This window comes from Aedes aegypti, chromosome 1 (assembly GCF_002204515.2).
Source record: "Aedes aegypti strain LVP_AGWG chromosome 1, AaegL5.0 Primary Assembly, whole genome shotgun sequence".
Taxonomy (NCBI): domain Eukaryota; kingdom Metazoa; phylum Arthropoda; class Insecta; order Diptera; family Culicidae; genus Aedes; species Aedes aegypti.
This window is the reverse complement of record NC_035107.1, coordinates 38,721,601-38,736,458: the sequence shown is the minus strand read 5'-3', so window position 1 is coordinate 38,736,458 and position 14,858 is coordinate 38,721,601. Positions and strand designations below refer to the sequence as shown.

Here is a 14,858-nt window from a genome sequence, read left to right as displayed (position 1 = left end):
GAATTTCTGTAGATATTCTACTAGAATTTCTGTAGATATTCTACAAGGATTTCCGTAGAAATTCTACAAGAATTTTCGTGGAAATACTACAAGAATTTCTGTTGAAATTCTACAAGAATTTCTGTAGAAATTTTACAAGAATTTCTGTAGAAATTCTACAAGAATTTCTGTAGAAATTCTGCAAGAATTTCTGTAGAAATTCTACAAGAATTTCTGTAGGAATTCTACAAGAATTTCTGTAGGAATTCTACAAGAATTTCTGTAGAAATTCTACAAGAATTTCTGTAGAAATTCTACAAGAATTTCTGTAGAAATTCTACAAGAATTTCTGTAGAAATTCTACAAGAATTTCTGTAGAAATTCTACAAGAATTTCTGTAGAAATTCTACAAGAATTTCTGTAGAAATTCTACAAGAATTTCTGTAGAAATTCTACAAGAATTTCTGTAGAAATTCTACAAGAATTTCTGTAGAAATTCTACAAGAATTTCTGTAGAAATTCTACAAGAATTTCTGTAGAAATTCTACAAGAATTTCTGTAGAAATTCTACAAGAATTTCTGTGAAAATTCTACACGATTTTCTGTAGAAATTCTACGCGAATGTCTGTAGAAATTCTACACGAATTTCTGTAGAAATTCTACACGAATTTCTGTATAAATTCTACAAGTATTTTCTGCAGAAATTCTACTTGAATTTTTGAAAAAAATCCTCCCTTAATTTCTGTAGAAATTCTACACGAATTTCTGTAGAAATTCTACATGAATTTCTGTAGAAATTTTACACAAATTTCTTTAGAAATTTTACACGAATTTCTGTAGAAATTCTACACGAATGTCTGTAGAAATTCTACACGAATTTCTGTAGAAATTCTACACGAATTTCTGTATAAATTCTACAAGTATTTTCTGCAGAAATTCTACTTGAATTTTTGAAAAAAATCCTCCCCGAATTTCTGTAGAAATTCTACACGAATTTCTGTAGAAATTCTACATGAATTTCTGTAGAAATTTTACACAAATTTCTTTAGAAATTTTACACGAATTTCTGTAGAAATTCTACACGAATTTCTGTAGAAATTCTACACGAATTTCTGTAGAAATTCTACACGAATTTCTGTAGAAATACTACACAAATATCTGTTGAAATTCTACAAGAATTCCGGTAGAAATTCTACAAGAATTTTTGTTGAAATTCTACAAGAATTTCTGTTGAAATTCTACAAGAATTTCTGTAGAAATTCTACTAAAATTTCTGTAGAAATTCTACTAGAATTTCTGTAGAAATTCTACTAGAATTTCTGTAGAAATTCTACTAGAATTTCTGTAGAAATTCTACTAGAATTTCTGTAGAAATTCTACTAGAATTTCTGAAGAAATTCTACTGGAATTTCTGTAGAAATTCTACAAGTATTTTCTGCAGAAATTCTACTTAAATTTCTGAAAAAATTCTACAAGTTTTCTGTAGAAAGTCAACAAGAATGTTGACTACAAGAATTCTACAAGAATCTATGTTGAAATTCTACAAGAATCTATGCTGAAATTCTACAATATTTTTTTGTTGAAATTCTACAGTAATTTCTGTAGAACTTCTACAAGAATTTCTGAAGAAATTTCGCAAGAATTTCAGTAGAAATTTCTCAAGTATTTCTGCAGAAATTCTACATGAGCTTCAGAAGAAATCCTACAAGAATTTCTGTAGAAAAATATACAGTCTTCACGAATTTCTGTAGAAATTCTAAAAGTATTTCTGTAGAAATTCTACAATAATTTCTGTAGAAATTCTACAAGAATTTCTGTAGAAATTCTACAAGAATTTCTGTATAAATTCTACAAGAATTTCTGTAGAAATTGTGCAAGAACTTCTGTAGAAATTCTACAAGAATTTCTGTATAAATTCTACAAGAATTTCTGTAGAAATTCTACAAGAATTTCTGTAGAAATATTACAAGAATTTCTGTAGAAAATTTACAAGAATTTCTGTAGAAATTATACAAGAATTTCTTAGCAAATTTCGCAAAAACTTCTGAAGAAGCTGTACAAGAATTTCCGTATTGATTCTACATGTATTTATCAAGAAGTTGCTGTGGATTTTCTACAAGAATTTCTGTAGAAATTAAACAAGGTTTTCTGTACAACTTCTTCAAGTATTTTGTAGAAATTATTCATGTTTGTCTTGTAGAAATTCTACAAAAAGTTCTATAGAAACTCTTCAAGAATTACTGTGCAAATTACACAAGCATTTCTGTAGAAATTCTACATAGACTTGTGTAGAAATTTTACAAGAATTTTTGTAGAGATTCTACAAGAATTTCTGGATATACTACACGAATTTCGGTAAAAATTGTACACGAATTACAGTATAAATTCCAAAAGAATTTCTCTAGAAATTCTACAACAATTTCTGTAGAAATTCTTCATGAATTTCTGTAGAAATTTTACAAAAATTTCTCTATAATTTCTTCACGATCAATGAAATTCCTCATGACCCATTCGTATTCCTCAAATCCTCACGCTACTTTCCATCCATTCGACCATCCTTAAGCATTCCAATCCGCGCTGATTGCCTGACCACACACAACGGGCACGTGTCCCTGAAAGTCCTCTCGAACCCCGCTTTCAGCCTCACACGCCCACAAAAAAAAATTAAGCTCCAATCCAACCAACAACCGGTGTACCATTCTTACTTTGTAAGCCTACCACCAGAGCCCCTTCGGAAGCGAAGATTGCCAACGGACTTGTTCAGCGCCAAGCAGGATTCGAAGAACCGACGCTCTGTGGCAACATATTTCCCGCCTTCCAAACACTCTGGGACCGCGCGAGAAACAAAAACCATTCGCCGTTTGGTCAGTTTTGCAGCTCGCAACGAACGACGGGACGACGACCGAAGTGTACGGGAATGATCAAAACATTTGCAACTTTTTCGATTTTCCGTTCAAAATGTGGTCAAATTTAGTGGTCTGGATCTCAATTATTTATAGACCAATTTGAATGAAATTTTCACAGCACGTCAGACGTAATTTAAATTTCAACATATAATATGTTAAGAATCTTTTTCAAATTTTTCGAAATCAAAATTGTACCAGAAAAATATTAATATTTGTAACAAATAAGCAAATTGTAAGCCATTGATTCACGTGGGATATTCGACTAGATTTTCAAATATTGTTTACTTACACTCCTTCACTTTTAATAACCTTAAAAAGTTGACCATTTTGAATGAAAATTCGAAAAAGTTGCAATTGCAATGTCCAACTCTGTATGTTTGTTGGTTTTTGCTGTGCCCAGCTTGGTCGAACGTCCTGATTCCCAATTTCCTAACCATTAGAGCCGTATGCAGACCAGTCAGCAAGCAGAACACGGAGGAAGAACCCCGAGGCGGCGAGAGAGACAGCGAAATGCGAATCGAGTCGTCCAGATCCAGATCCAGAGCTCGAGCGTGGTGGCGGGCACATGTAAGCAAAAAGCGTGAACACATCGAGCGAGCTAATCCGATCGAGATCGATATGCCGCGATTATTGGGAATATACGGGGAACTAGGTGTCGAATGCGCCATCCGGGTTAAAACGCGCCACCGCAATATTTCCAAGATATAAGGTAATTTTTCATTGATAGAAATAATTTCAACATCTCTCACTGAAAAAATATTAATTTCAGCATCAAAAAAATTAGAATAACGTTATAGACGAAATTCACGGTTAAAATTGAATGTTTCCTTGAGGGGCGCATTATACCCCCTCTTCCCTCACCAACGAATGAACGAGTGTGGCTGCTGCTGCTGTAGCTTGGAAGTGGCAGAGCTTTGGCAGCAGCAGCAGCAGCAGCGTAGGTTTTGCCTTCGGGGGCTGCGAACGCGTGCTCTTACGTACGGAGTTTCGACAGTCCAGTAGTGGCCGAAGCGCGCGTCAAGCTGGAGGAAAGGTGGCGAACTAATTTATATGCATTATAATGTGAAAATCTACATTTTTAATTCGATAATGAATTGAAGCATAACACGGGTTTGATTTTTGTGTTCGGACTTGAATTAAACAATATTGGAATTAAATTATGGACGCCGGGAAGGGGAGCAGACGAGATGGAGAGGAAACTGTATGGCTGGTGATTTCTTGCACCACGTTCGAGCACGAATTAATGAGCATTAAACCACTGACGGTTGCTGACTGCATAAAACTTGTTGGTAAACCTTTCGGAGAGTCGAGATTCTTAAAGTGTTTCAATAACAAATAAATTTCTTTAGAATCATTGAGTCAAACTATGTGTGACAATTCTAATGGATTTTCTACTAATATTGTTGTAGAGTTTCTAGATAATTCCTCATAAACTTCCGCGTAATTTTTTGAATCATTTTCACGAAAATTTTTTATTCAATTTTCACGAAAATATTCGTACAATTTCCATAGAAAGTATGGTAGAATTTCTTCTGAAGTTATTAAACCAAAAAAAAACCTGAAGCAATGACCATCTTTGCAGAGTTGCTGTCTGGCATTCTATGAAAATATACCCTGCCGTATTGTGCTGTGATTATTTAATAAATTGTAGAATTTCTAGAATTGAATTATATATTTTACGGATTTTTTTGTAGAATTTCCAAATGAAAAATCCTGTAAAATAAGTATAGAAATTAAGGTAGTATTCCCAGACATATGCTTAAACAATTTCTAAAGAAACGATTATAGTGACTTTAGCAAAATTCTTATGGAATTTCTTTAGAGATTCTCGTAGAAATTCAAGAGGATTCTATGTATAATTTTAGGAGCAATTGTTTAAGAACATCTAGAGCGATTCTTCATTCTTGTACAAATTGTGTTGCATTGGTGTTGATATGATGATATAAACTGCCATCTATTGCAGCAAGGTATCCACCGTTAGCAATCGCCTGAAGGGGCAAAAACGAATAGCGGACCCATAAGCAGAGACACTTTCGCGAAACCCACAAGGGAAAAAAATTCTTTCTAGAAATAAGTTTACACATTCGTACAATCAAGCCCTTGTCAGAAAGACCCAATAGGTGGGGAGAAAATCAGCCCTTTTTTCACGAAATGTTAACGATAGAAAGTTGACAGTTTCACTCTTCCTATCCATCTCGCTTCAATCGGGTGCTATGATGATCTCACCCAACCCACAATGCATATAGTATTATAGTAAATCTAATTAAACATGAAATCCATCATGAAAAGATCTCACCGGTTTTTAATCTTGTGTAGTATTTTGAAGCTGGTCGTCAAAACTATGTCGTCTAACTATTTGACCGTTAACTATAAAGTGCAAATTGCATTGCATTGTTAGCCCAAAATTCAGAATTAGAGTCCGGAGTTGCGATTTTTAAGCTCAGAGTTAAGAGTTATAATTTTTTTTGAGTGACCCTCCGCTCTCCCCCACACCAAAAGGCTCAAGATTGAGCCCCCTGGTAGTGGACACTCAATTCTCAGCAATGGCAACACAACAATCAAATTGAACACATTAATTTAGTAATAATTTTATGTTCAGACAACGAATTCAGAGTTTAAAGTTAAGAGTTCAGAGTTATGAGTTGAGAGAATAGATTTCAGAATTAAGAGTTCAGAGCTAAGAACTCAGAGTTGAAGGTTAAGAGCTAAGAGTTATGAGTTAAGAACTCAGAGTTCAGAGTTAAGAGTACGGAATCTACAGTTCAGAGCTAAGAGTTCAGAGCCAAGTGTTCAGAGTTAAGAGTTCATAGTTAAAAGCTCATAGTTTAAGAGTTCAGAGTTAAGAGTTCTGAATTAAGAGTTCAGAGTTGAGTTAAAAGCTTAGAGTTCAGAGTCCAGAGTCCAGAGTTCAGAGTGAAGAGCTCAGAGTTAAATGCTCATAGTTTAGTGTTCAGAGTTAATAGTTCAGAGTAAAGAGTTCAGAGCCAAGCATTCAGAATTAAGGGTTCAGATTTAAGAGCTCAGGTTTAAGAGTTCAGAGTTAATCGTTCAAATTGAAAGTTCAGAGTTAAGAGCTCGGAAATAAAAGTTAAGATTTCAGAGCTCAGAGTTAAAAGCTCAGAGCTATGAGTTAAGAGCTTAGAGTTCAGAGTTAAGAGTTAAGAGTCCAGATTGCAGAGTTAATAGTTCAGAGCTAAGAGTTCAGATTTAATAGTTCAGATTAGGAGTTCTGAGTTAAGAGTTCAGAATTAAGAGTTAATAGCTTAGAGTTCAGAGTTAAGAGTTCAGAGTCAAGATTTCAGAGTTAAGAGTTCAGAGCCAAGAGTTCAGAGCTCAGAGTAAAGAATTCTGAGTTAAGAGTTCAGAGTTATGAGTTCAGAATTAAGAGATCAGAGTTCAGAGCTAGAGTTAAGAGCTCAGAGTTATGAGTTAAGAGCTTAGAGTTCAGAGTTATGAGTTAAGAGCTTAGAGTTCAGAGTTAAGAGTTCAGAGTCAAGATTTCAGAGTTAAGAGTTCAGAGCCAAGAGTTCAGAGCTCAGAGTTAAGAGTTCAGAGTTAAGAGTTCAGAATTAAGAGCTCAGAGTTAAGAGTTCAGAATTAAGAGTTCATAATTAATAGTTCAGAATTAAGAGTTCAGAATTCAGAGCTCAGAGTTAAGAGCTCAGAGTTTTGGGTTAAGAGCCTAGAGTTCAGAGTTAAGAGTACAGAGCCAAGAGTTCAGAGTGAAGAGCTCAGAGTAAAAATCTCATAGTTAAGAGCTCAGAGTTAAGAGTTCAGAGTTAAAAGTTCAGAATTAAGAGTTGAGAGTTAAGAGCTCAGATTTAATAGTTCAGTATGAAGAGATCAGAGTTCAGAGCTAGAGTTAAGAGCTCAGAATAATAAGCTCATAGTTAAGAGTGCATAGTTAAGAGTTCAGAGTTGAGAGCTCAGAGTTCAGAATTAAGAGCTTAGTGTTCGGAGTTGAGAGCTCAGAAATATGAGTTAAGATAGTAGAGTTCTGAGTCAAGAGTTTAGAGTTAAAAGTTCAGAGTTAAGAGTTCAAAGTTAAAATTTCATAGTTAAGAGTTCATTGTTAAGAGCTCAGAGTTATGAGTTAAGAGCTTAGAGTTCAGAGTAAAGAGCTCAGAGTTAAGAGCTCAAAGTTAAGAGCTTAGAGTTGAGAGTTATAAGCTTAGAGTTCAGAGTTGAGAGCTCAGAGTTAAGAGTTCGTTATTAAGAGTTCAGAGTTAGTAGTTCAGAGCTTAGAGTTCAGAGTTCAGAGTTAAGAGTTCAGAGCTAAGAGTTCAGAGCTCAGAGCCAGAGTTTAAAGCCACAGTTCAGAGCCAGAGATTGATGCTAAGAGTTGAGAGTCCAAAGTGCAGAGCCCAAGACCCCAATCCAGAGTACAGGATTCAGAGTCCCGAATCCAAATTCAAATCCAGAACATAGAATCCAGAGCACATAGACTACAGTCCTGAACGTAAAGTTCAGATTGCCGTACTCAAAAACCAAATACGCAACGTTTACAGTTCTGGGCACCGAGTATACAGTGCACAGTTCGGCATGGATAGCTCAAAGTCAAAAGTTAAGAGTCCGAATCCAGAGTTCAGAACCCATAATTCATAGCTAAAAGTTCAGGTTTCAGAGTATAAAGTTCGAAGTTTAAAGCCAGAATAAATAACTCAAAATCATGTCAGAGTCCAGAGTTAGTCGTTTAGAAACCCAGAGTAGATGAAGTCCGGAATCTAGATCCCCAGAGGTCCAGATTCCGGACTTCAGAGTAGAGTCCTGAGTTTAGAGCTCATACAACAGAGTTCAGAGGTCATAGCTCATAGAATTTAGTCCAGACTTCAGAGTCCCATAACTCAAAGTCTGCAGCTAATAAATCAGTGTTCAGTGCTCAGAATCCAGAGTTCATAACCCAGAATTAACAGTCTAGAGCCCATAGCTCAGATCCCGGAGTTCATAATTCCAAACCTCCTATTTCAGATCCCAGAGATTAGAGGCCTCAGTATAGAGGTCAGAGTTTCAAGCTCCAAGTTTAAGGTCAGAATTAATAACTCAGAATCATGTCAGAGTCCAGCGTTTATAGTTTAGATACTCAGAAAAGATTAAGTCCGAAATCTAGGGTTAGGAACTCCAGAGGTCAGAACTCAAACCACAGAGCCTAGTTTCCAGAAAAGTGTGACAAGAGTTCAGAGTCGAGAGACCAGTTTTCGAAGTATAGGGTCCAGACTCCAGAGCTAGATTTCGAAGTCCAGATTTCCAATGATAGGGCCCAGAACTCAAATCATAGAGCCCAGTCTCCGCAACGGAAAATTATGAGTTCAGAGTCCAGATTCAATATTCCAGACTTTATAGTAAAGTCCAGAGTTCAGCGCTCATAGAATTCAGAGTTCAGAGTCTAAAGCTAAGAAATCAGAGTCCAGTTCATAATCCAGAACTCACAGTCTAAAGCCCATAGCTCAGAATTCCAAAGCTCATAGTTCAGATCCCAGAGATTAGAGACAACCGTACGAAGGTCAGAATTTGAAATCCAAAGTCTAGAGTTTATACCCCTAATAAAGTTCAAATTTTAAAGTCAGAATTCATAACTTAAAATCATGTCAGAGCTCAGAGTTTATAGTTTAGAAACCTAGAATAGTTTAAGTCCATAATCTAGGGTTTAGATCCCCAGAGCTCAAACTAAAGAGCGTCCAGAATAGAGCCTCGAAAGCCCAGCGTCCATAATAGAGCGTCAATAGTTCACAGTCCAGAGACCAGACCTCAAAGTATAATGTCCAGACTTCAGAGCAAGATTTTGAAGTCCAGAACTCAAAGCATGGAGCCCAGACTCCGGAATGGAAAATTATGATTTCAGAGTTCTGCTTCCAGACTTCGGAGTAGGGTACAGAGTTCAGTGCTCATAGAAGAGTGTCCAAAGTTCAGAGTCCAATCAATCAAAGATTATAGTCCAAAGCCATATGTGCTCATAAGAACACTAAACTGCGAAGCAGGCTCTGTCCCAGTGAGGACGTTAATGCCATGAAGAAGAAGAAGAAGAAAGCCAATAATTTAGAGTCCAGTGATCAGAATCCAAGATTCATAACCCAGAATTCACTATCATAGTTCAGCTCCCAGAGTTGTAGAGCCCACAGTACAGAAATCAGAGTTTAAAGTTCAAAGTACAGTAGTTTAGATCTCAGTACCCAGAATTAGGAGTCAAGAGTTCGAAGTACGAGTCCAGTTCATAGTATAGAGAACACAGCACTAAGTTTAAATTCAGAGTTCAGAATCCAGAGTTTAGAGCCCAATGTCATCAATTTTAAGCCTAGAATTCAAAGCGTTAAGTCCGGCACTCAAATCCCAGAGCCCAGAGATAACAGTCCTGAATCCAGGGTTAAGTGTTCAGTGTTGAAATTCCATAGTATAGATTGAAGACTTCATAACTCAGAGTCCAGCGCTAAAAGTCCAGAGTTCGGAGTTCGGAGTTAAGGGTCCAATGTTTTGATTTCGGACTCCAGAATTCAAAGTTTTGACTCCAAAGTTCAAAATCTAGTGATTCTTGTAGAATTTCTGGAGAAATTTTTGTAGAATTTCTGGAATATTCTTGTAGAATTTCTGGAGAATTTTCTGTAGAATTTCTGGAAAAATTCTAGGAGAATTTCTGGAGAAATTCCTGTAGAATTGCTGCAGAAATTAAAGTAGAATTTCGGAAATATTCTAACTGAATTTCTGGAGAAGTTCTAGCTGAAATTCTTGAAAAAATCTTGTGGAATTTCTGGAGAAATACTAATCAAATTTCTGAAGAAATCTTAAAGAAACTTTGGAGAAAATCTAGTCGAATTTTTGTAGAATTTGTGGAGAAATTCTTGTACAATTTGTGGAGAAATTCTTATAAAATTCATAGAGAAATTCTTGTAGAATTTGTGGGGAAATTCTAGTAGAATTTCTCTGGAAATTCTTGTAGAATGATTGGTGTAATTCTTGTAAAATTTCTGGGGATATTCTAGTAGAATTTACGAACAATTTCTTGTAGAATTTCTGGAGAAATTCATGTAAAATTTCTGGAGATTTTTTGTAGAATGTCTGGAGAAACTCTTATAGAATTTCTTGACAAATTCTTGTAGAATTTTTGGAGAAATTCTTATAGAACTTCTCGAAAGATTCTTATAGAATTTCTGAAAAAATTCTTTGGAATTTATCAATGAATTGTTTTGGAATTTCTGGTGAAATTCTTGTCAAATTTCTAGGGAAATGCTTATTAAATTTATGGGAAAAAATCTTGTAGAATTCCTGGAGAAATTCTTGTAGCATTTCTATAGAAGTCCATGCAGAATTTCTGTAGAAATTTTTGTAGAATTTCTGTACATGTAGAGTAGAGTTTCTGTAGAAATTTTTGTATGAATTCTTGCAGAAATTCTTGTAGAACTTCTGTACATATTCGTGTAGAATTTCTGAAGAAATTTTTGTAGAATTTCTGTAGATATTCTCGCAGATTTTCTGTAGAAATTGTGTAGAAATTCTGAAGAAATTCTTATAAAATTTATGGAGAAATTCTTGTAGAATTTTTGGGAAAATCCATGTAGAATTTCTCGGGAAATTTTAGTAGAATTTCTCGGGAAATTCTTGTAAAATTTCTGGAGCAATTCTTGTAAAATTTTTGGAGATTTTTTGTAGAAATTCTGGAGGAATTCTTGTAGAATTTCTGGAGAAATTCTTGTAGAATTTGTGGAGAAATTCTTGTAGAATGTCTGAAGAAACTCTAATAGAATTTCTGAACAAATTCTTGTAGAATTTCTGGAGGAGAAATTCTTATAGAACTTCTAGAAAGATTCCTATAGAATTTCTGAAGAAATTTATAATATTTATCTAAGAATTTATCAATGAATTATTTTGGAGTTTCTGGTGAAATTCTTGTAGAGTTCTGAAGAAATTCTTGTTGAATTTCTGGAGAAGTTCATGTAGTATTTGTAAAGAAATTGTTGTATTATGGCCGCACGGGACGTCATCATAATCACCCTATCCATTTCAAGAAGCAAATCCCAAGAACCACTCCATATATCGATGCGAAAATGTATCACTATGATTCTATATATGTAGTGCACAACCCGATAAATTTTCAGCTTCATCGGATCACTAAAACTCGAGATTTGCTTCCACAAAGTTTTGATGATTATTGTTAGAGTGAGACGAAAGATAGGGAAAATAACACGGTCTCCCGTGTCCCCTTATGCACTGCCAGAAAAATGTTGATTCCTACAAAAAAATCCAGAACGATGCATCTGAAAATTTTCCATCAAAATCAGTCACATTTTGCATTATATATTTACTGATACTGTCACATGCTGCGAAATAAATGCTACAAATAATTCTGATTAGTGATTTTGAAAACGAAGCGTTCAATCTAATCAGAATTGCTCATTTAAGTAAACCGAATCAGAAAATCAATTGTTGGACTCAACAACTAATTCGAACACATTTTCTTCCCAACCTTTTCTTTGAAACGAACTACCGGTCACCCACCCGATATTCCTAGCTTTTTCGACGTATTCACAAATTGATAAACGTTGGTAGATAGAAGTCAGTATCCTCATAATGGAGGGAGGATTCCTGATCAGGTTTCAACGGCCTTGAATATCCATGGAGTTGAAATTTAAATTGAAATGATAATCAGAAGTTCACAAAAAAACCTGCTTACATGTTTACTTGCTGATCAATAACTGCACTGCTTACTGAGGTTCATTTGCTCTATGCGAGGATTGCGCGCTGCGCGAAGGAATCCAAATTTTTAAATTTCTCCGCAATAGAATTTCTTGACCCTTCTTGTCGAATTTCTGGTGAAACTCTTTTATAATTTCTAGAGAAATACTTATTGAATTTATTAAAAAATGCTAATTGAATTTATGGAGAAATCCTTGTTTCTGGAGAATTACCAGCAAAATTTCTGAAGAAATTCTTGTACAATTTCTGATGAAATTCTTGTAGAATTTCTGATGAAATTCTTGTAGAATTTCTGATGAAATACTTGTAGAAAATGTAGTAGAATTCCTGGAGAAATCCTTGAAGAGTTTCTATAGACGTTCTTGTAGAATTTCTGTAGAAATTTTTGTACAATTTCTGTACACGTTCGAGTATTATATATTATATTGTAGTTATTCTTGTAAAAATGCTTGTAGAACTTCTGTTCACGAAGATTTTTTGTACATATTCTGGTAGAATTTCTGTCGAAATTTTTGAAGAATTTCTGTAAAAATTCTCGTAGATTTACTGTAGAAATTGTGTAGACATTCTTGTAGAATCTCTTCTGAAATTCTTGAAGAATTTCAGGAAAAATTCTTTTAAGATTTATGTAGCAATTACTGGAGAAATTCTTGTAAAATTTGTGAGGAAATTCTTGTAGAACTTCTAGAGAAATTCTTGTAGAATTTCTGGGGAAATTCTTGTAAACTTAGACATTCTTGTAGAATCTCTTATGAAACTCTTGTAGAATTTGTGTAGAAATTCTTGGGGAATTTCTGTAGAAATTTGTGTAGAATTTCTGTAAAAAATCTTATAGAATTTCTGTGGAAATTCTTGAAGAATTTCGGGAAAAATTCTTGTAGAATTTATGTAGAAATAACTGGAGAAATTCTTGTAAAATTTTTGAGGAAATTCTTGTAGAACTTCTAGAGAAATTCTTGTAGAATTTCTAGGGAAATTCTTGTAAATTTTGTTGAGAAATTTTTGTAGAATTTTCGGATAAATATTTGTTGATTTTCTGGAGAAATTCTTGTAGATTTTCTGGAAAAATGTTTTTAGAGTTTCTGGAGAAACTCTTATAGAATTTCTAATTTATTTATTTTTTTTAAATTTGTGAAGATATTCTGATTGAATTTCTAGATAAATTCTCACAAAATTTATTTTGAATTCCCATATAATTTTAAGGAAAAAATCTTATAGTATTCTTTTCTGAAGAAATTCTTATAAGATTTCTTGAATTTTTTCCTAGAGTTTCTGGAGTTATTCTAACAGAAATTCTGGAGAAAATCTTGTAAAATTTCTTTAAAAAATATAGTGTTTGAAGAGTTTAAAGCTCAGAGTGAAAAATCCAGAATTCAATTCCCGAATACATATTCCTGATAGTAGAGTCTAGAATGAAGAATTGAGAGCTTAGAGATCCAAATCCTACCTTCAGATTTTAGATTTCAAAGTTTAGAGCTAAAGTTCACAGTTCAGAACCCAGAATCCAAAATCAATTCCAAGAGTCGAAAAGTCCACAGTACGGGTGTTAGTGCTGAAAGACCAGAATCAAAATTGCACAGATCATTGCTCAAATCACGAGCCCCAGAGTTCAGAGCTGACATCCAAGAATTCAGGCCTCAGAGTATAGAGACCAGAGTTCTGAACTACGGTTAGTTCAATTTCAATTCATAGTTCAGAGTTGGGAAAAGCAGAGCCCATAATCCAAAGTGCAGAGTCCAGTGCTCAGAACCCGGAGTTCTGAATCTAGAATCTAGAGTCCAGATTTAGAAGTTTTAAGTCTAGAGTTAAGAAACCAATGTCCAAAGGTTAAATCCCAAAGTTCTTTATAGATACTCAAAATCAAGAATTCACAACTCAAAATCGAAAGCTTTAATTCAAAATACAAGAATAGGAGCTTAAAATTCAGAATCAAAAGCACAGTGTTCAGAGCCCAGAGTTCGCAGCTTAAAATCCGGAGTCAAAACCCACAGAACCGAAAGACCAAAATTTGTGTATGGTTGAGGGTCTGAACATCAAAAAATTATCGTGTGGTTTATTGACACTGTCATTAAGACATCTATCATACGTCGATATGTAAATATGAATTGTATCTTATATTTATTCTCACATTCACATTCACATCACATTCGATAACTGAACTAATCAATTTACCATTTTTCTCCGTCTCTTCCCACAAACAGCAGCGTAAGCTGTCACCGACATGGGCAGTGAGCATTACTGCTTGAGGTGGCACAATCATCAATCCAACCTGTTAGGGGTGTTTAGCCAATTGCTGCAGGACGAGAGTCTGGTGGACGTAACACTAGCTTGCTCAGAGGGCGCCTCCATCCGAGCCCACAAGGTAAGTCTCTACAAAAGCCGAAACCGAACCAATTTGATCGGAAATCAATCACCACCAACTCTCCTGGGGTCTCCTTGTACAACCTTATCCTTAGATATCGACAAGTCAAACTGCATCAGCAGCGTCGTCATCAACGCAACCGGTAGCCCAAAACACAAGCTTGCTGCGATCAACTGGGAACCTGGTCGCTCACAGCGGGGTTCCCTTCGGACTTCAGCGCCAGGCGTTCGGTACGGTCCGAGTCCGATATCTTTGCCGTCGTCGACGACATTGCACAATGGTCTGAATCGACATTTTAGCATGAACAATGCTTTTTCTCTGAATCGTTTGGTAAACTCGTGTGCAAGTCGTGCAATAGATTCGGCAACATCAATTTCTTTAAATGGCAGTATTTTAATGCATGAGACAAAAACTTGTTCCGCAGTATTATTGAATGACGAATTCTTGACCCTCAAATGTCCGATTAGGACCATTGTGCATCGGTACTTAGCGCTCGCGATCAATGACGACCGACGACGACAACGATGAAGATGATGCGCCTTTCCAATTGTGAGGTACCGCACCGCATCTTGCGAATGTTCAAAAAGGCCGCCCCGTGTGACTTTTGACTCCCGAGCCCCGAGACGTGTGGTGCGAATAGGTAGGCGATTATGTGCGCGAGATGTGTGTACGATTGCGGTTCTCAGAGCTGCATCATCTGCTCGCCCCGATCGGAACATTCGCGCTCGAATGATTTATGAGATTTGTGCGGTCAAACGGAGTGCGGCGATGTTTGGTGCGCAGTCGATTGGTGGTCTCCTGGTGATGGGATGGGAACGGATTAACCTTGGTGCATCACGTGGAGTTGATGAAATAATTGCAATCGAGGAGTTCATTTCGGTAGAGCTCTTGGATATTGAAGACTCTATCTCAGGAGTACTCTGAATGAC

At 35.7% G+C, this 14,858-nt stretch overlaps 1 protein-coding gene across 9 annotated transcripts in view; it reads left to right on the top strand.

The window, feature by feature from the left end:
* Positions 1-14,858, top strand: part of LOC5578376 (protein tramtrack, beta isoform) — a 524,610-nt gene that overhangs the window by 320,811 nt on the left and 188,941 nt on the right. For all 9 annotated transcript variants that reach the window (XM_021839452.1, XM_021839456.1, XM_021839450.1 and 6 more), the window contains one exon: positions 13,769-13,929. In XM_021839452.1, coding sequence (XP_021695144.1) covers positions 13,789-13,929 — 141 coding nt within the window. In that variant the 5' untranslated portion in view covers positions 13,769-13,788. The remainder of the gene's footprint in view (positions 1-13,768; positions 13,930-14,858) is intronic.